General features: G+C 35.0%; 1 protein-coding gene across 1 annotated transcript; it reads right to left on the bottom strand.

Moving 5' to 3' along the window:
- Positions 1 to 2273: 2273 nt before the first annotated feature.
- LOC111393532 lies at positions 2274 to 4001 on the bottom strand. The gene has a single exon (XM_023019100.1). It carries the CDS (start codon positions 3765 to 3767, stop codon positions 2478 to 2480), a length of 1290 nt encoding a protein of 429 aa, XP_022874868.1. The 5' UTR covers positions 3768 to 4001; the 3' UTR covers positions 2274 to 2477.
- Between the last annotated feature and the right edge of the window lie 908 nt (positions 4002 to 4909).

The following is a 4909-nucleotide window of genomic DNA, read 5'->3' as shown; positions in this document are numbered from 1 at the left end:
CACCCACCCACCCACCCATTTTTTCCACACACGGGATTTCCCAAATAAGAGAAAACTCCAAAAACCATCAAGAAGTAAAAGGATTTCTTATAGTAAACCTTAAGAGAAGAATACTAAATTAAATTATATGCTTAAAGAGTTCTACATAGGATTGAACTAAGCCATTTAAATCTTTAATACCTAGGCATTCACACACTATATTGGCCAGTGACATTCATGCTTTTAAAGTGCACATGTATGAATGGACTCCCTTGAGGGCCTTGGCAATGGTGACAATGTTATAACATGATGACCATGAGGCATTATGATGCTGACATGAATATAAGACGACTATAGTATGATATCAAGATACTCATAATCATGATAATGATTTCATAATGCTAGGATACCTATCATGTGCATAACTATCCAAGGGTCATATCATCGCAAGTTTGCAACATTGATATTTTATGATTTAAATTCCAGAAAACCTATGGTATAATGAGAATTACTATCACAGATGATGCTATGGGAAGAAAATATCTGAGATGACAAAGGAAGGTACTCGATTCATAAAATATATGGCAGTCAAAACAGCTTCATCCAAATGACGTGGAAGGTTTTCTATTAAACTTTCCGACATCTGGTGATTCAATCTAAGATTCTTTGTAAAATTGGGATAAGTAAGATTTTCATATGTATTATTGATTTATATATGATTTACTTCTGAAATGTAATTTAGACTATAACGGTTCACATGTGATGTTAGCGTACAGCTGGAATTGATTAAGAAATGTTTATAAAGGAAATTTACAGACAATGATGCTAGGTGGCTAGAGAACCGCCTCTTGCATCAGCCTTTTTTCTTTACTTCAACCTCTCATGATTCTTCACAGGTAATATAGAGTACTGATTCAAGAGAGTTCTATTGTCAAGAAATTCATCAAGCGCAGAATCAGCCTTCAGTAAGCTGTCTTCTTCATTTCCTTGTGATGTTGAGTATGTTTTCTCAAAATAATGGTGGTTTGAGGATCTACTATCAATATTATGGTGATGTACATGTATAAGAAGAATTTTCAAGTTATTATGTTCTATTAAACCTTTGAAATAAGTACAACATGAATGTAGAATGTTTGGTAATAGACAATACTCGACCAGGCTTATTATCGATCAATAAGTCTAAATATTGTTACGATTTTATTTAGTGGTGTGTAAATTTCTCTAAGATTGTGATAAACATGTTCATATAAGTTTTGGAATGTTTAGAGATGGATAAAGCATAAAGAAGAAAACAGACACTACGTGACTTAGAGGAGTAAATATAAGGTTCTATGCATCAAATTAAATTCGAGACAAAAATCTTCTTAAGTTGAATAATTAAAAGGCATATTAAGCTTCATCATATTGATGCAATTAAATTTGGAGCAATTTCATAAGGCTAATGTGTGACTAAATTTGTAAATGATTACTACATTTAATCCCTAAAGAAGCATGGATTTCTACATTTGACTACGAGTGTTAGGACCCATGCATGGAGGTGAAGATGATAGAGTGCATGTGAATGCTCTTTGTGTGGGTTCTTTCATTGTGATCTCATCTGAAAGGCTGTGATAGTTCACACCTTACTGTGGTTTAATTACTTGTAGTATTTTTTAATGTTGATGCTAGGAGGCAAGAAGAGCACGGAAAAAGCTATGTGCAGAATGCATGTTCAAGCAATTTGAACATGTTGAACAGACTTTATTGACAGAATGGAATCCTTCAAGTCGAAGCTTTTAACCCTGGGCTAATGACAGCAGGGGGGAAGGGCAAATGGATCTATAACAGCAACAGCACAACTCACTGCAACTGATATGCCCCTTTGCCCTTTTCTGGATTTCATTCTAATATTAACTACCAGTTCATTTGCAAAACATTGGCACATTACCCTCCCCCGTTAGAAGTCAAAAATGTTACTTTCCTTCTAGACCATTTTATCATCAAACTTGGATCAATCCAGAATAACACCCACTAAAGCTAGACTAAACTTAGCGACCTTCATAGAAGCTTCTCCAAAAAATTAGATGAGCATAACAAGTGGCAGAAGAGGGTACATTTTTTTACGGCAACTATTTCAAGAAATGAGAACATAATAGGAAGAAATATATTTTTACAACAGAAAATGTTAAAGAGGGAAAAATGGCGAACATGTGACAGAATTTGAAGAAAATGACATGTAGAAACATTACCAGATCTACATGTCTAGAATGTTAATGCAATAAAACTTGTTTCTTGCCAGAAAATATGCACCAACCTAATATCAAAAAACTGCATTTATGTGCTCAACTGTGACAATAACATAATGCAAATTAAGGTCGCATGAATGCACAACCATTTATAATCAAAATAAATGGTAATGATGAAATTGAAATTAAACCAGTAAACATAAAAGCTGAAGATAAATTTTTTGTTCCTTTCTTGCAAATTGAAAAATTCTTCATGGCTGACTACTGTTTAAATTAAAAAACAAAAGGAAGGAACTTGTACCTAACCTTATCCATGTACTCAGTATACCTTTCTCCAAAGGTCTCTAGCATCAAGGCCTCCTCTAATTTTGCCTTTTGCCCATAATACATAACACAAACCGCAATGATAAATAGTGCACTCATTGGTGCTCTGAGTGCAGTGAAGTATGTAACAAACAGGAGCATTGTTGACGCATAAATTGGGTGGCGAACAAACCTGTATGGCCCAAACTGGACAACAGCAGTGGGCACAACCACCTTCTCAGAATACTTGGCCAAATACAAGGTGGAGTGGTACTGCATGAACACGGTTAACATGATCAAAAGCCAAATACCCACATTGTTCCACCCACCAGGAATTAGATGCAGTTCTGTCCCTTCACTTGCTGCTAGCCAATGTCCAACCATCACTCCAATGCAAAACAGAAGCTTTTGCCAATTGGGAAGACTAATGTCCCACTGTGTATTGTGCTTCCTAGGATAATAATCACCATATAATCGCTTTCGAACACTCACATTGAGAAAAAAGAAAAAATGGTACACAAAAAAGAACACAAAGGGCCATCCTTCCAGAAAGCCATTAAAATGAGCAGGCGGGACTAATGTTAGCCAAGTGAAAGCTGAGGTAACGATGGCAAGTTGCTCTAGTACAGTGGCTTCACCCCTTAAATGCTTGTTAAAGCTATAAAGGCCATAAATCGCAAGGCCAATTGCTACTAACCATGGCCAGAACAACCACGTCCAACTAAAATACATCCAGAAAAATGGGTTGAACAATAAATTCAGACTCCATTTCGAAGCTGCAATTGCAATAGAGAATATCAAACACCACTTGCAAACATCAACCGGCGTCAACTGCAAAAGGGTTGATTTCAAAGACACAAAATTGAAATTTCTGAGGCTTTCCAGCAAGGGATTATGTGAATTAGCACCCGTTGCATCAGAACTCGAATACGAGCATCTGATCAGGTGGAAACGATTAGTAACCCCAGAACTTGCAGCAGATAACGGTGATGGAAAACATGACTGTAAACGAAATGAATTATCACAACTCTTCAGTGATAACCCACGTGGGTTGCTGGACTTGGATGCACGCAAGACAGAGCAATTTAAAGGGGTTCTGATAAGCTTAAGATTGTTCTGGGTGAAGGATTTTTTAACAGATAAATTTCTGTCTTCGAATTGTTTGTCGAAAGGTCTGAATGGGGTTAAACAGTGTTTGGCCGAGAACGAAAACCCGAAAGGTGTGACTCTTGAGCATACCAAAGAAGTAGCTGCTTCCATGGTGTATTAGTTGGTCTTCACGGTGAGAGCCAAGCAATGTGCACGTCTACTTGTACATGAAAAATCGATCAGCAAACTGAATGAGTTACTGAATGGTTTTCTCTATGAATGTGGAGCGAAACACCAATCAACTGTTGATGGCCATCGCAAAGTCGAGTATAAAAAATTCCTGGCCTAAAATATTTATGTCTAATCTGTATACAGGGGCAAACTTTACAGGATTAAACCCTAACTGCCAATTTGGCTCGGTGAAGAAGGAGATAAAATTGAAAACAAAAATTGCAGTTACAGTCCTGAATCTTTTCATACTTTTGCACTTCCATCCTTCACTTTTTGTTTGCCCCTGTTTGATGTATATACGTTTGCAAAAAATCTAAATCAAAGTCGGTGGTTAATTTTATTTCCATACTTTATGAGATTTTCAATTTTTCCATAATTTTTCTTTTCTATTTTTATCAAAATGTATTAAAATTTTAATTCTTAACTACATCAAAAAAGGCGAAGTGCTGAGGTCAAGATTTTCTAGCTAGTTAAGGATTCAGGGCAAGACTAAGGCTCTGTTTGATAATTATTTTTTAAAAATTCCTTTTTTTCATAATCATTTATATCACACATTTTTATGCTAAAATATTATTTATCACGTAAATTCAAATTTTTTTCTACTTTTTGATCACACGTTCTTATAAAAATTCATTCTCCAAAAAAATATAAATAAATAAATAAATAAAAATAACTGTCAAACGGGCCTAAGTGAAGGGGTTATTTGAGCCTCATTTTTTTTCAAAAAATACATTTTGAAATAGTACTATGATCAAGAATGTGTGATTAAAAAAATAAGATAAAAATTTATATTTACATATAATACCATTTTATTTAAAAATGTGAAATTAAAATGAAGTTAAACCATTATTGAAAAATACATTTTGTTGAGAAAAAGAGGCTCAGACAAGGGCAAAAAAAATTAATGAATAAAGGATAGGTAAAATTCTTGTTGCCCTGACCTTTAACCCTTGTAGCAGCTTTGTCCTCAACTTTTTGATTTGCGGCTTGTTTAATTTCAACCTTCTTATAGAAACTTGCTACACTTACGGAAAATGGTGACAGTTACCAATCACATGGAGATAACTATATGGATTTTGTGA

Source organism: Olea europaea, chromosome 4 (genome assembly GCF_002742605.1).
Source record: "Olea europaea var. sylvestris chromosome 4, O_europaea_v1, whole genome shotgun sequence".
NCBI lineage: Eukaryota > Viridiplantae > Streptophyta > Magnoliopsida > Lamiales > Oleaceae > Olea > Olea europaea.
The sequence above is the reverse complement of the archived record's forward strand: the minus strand, read 5'-3'. Positions and strand labels throughout refer to the sequence as shown.

What these genes read in the sequence shown, in the direction of transcription:
- LOC111393532 (XM_023019100.1), bottom strand. Translation starts at nt 3,767, where the DNA reads ATGGAAGCAGCTACTTCTTTGGTATGCTCAAGAGTCACACCTTTCGGG.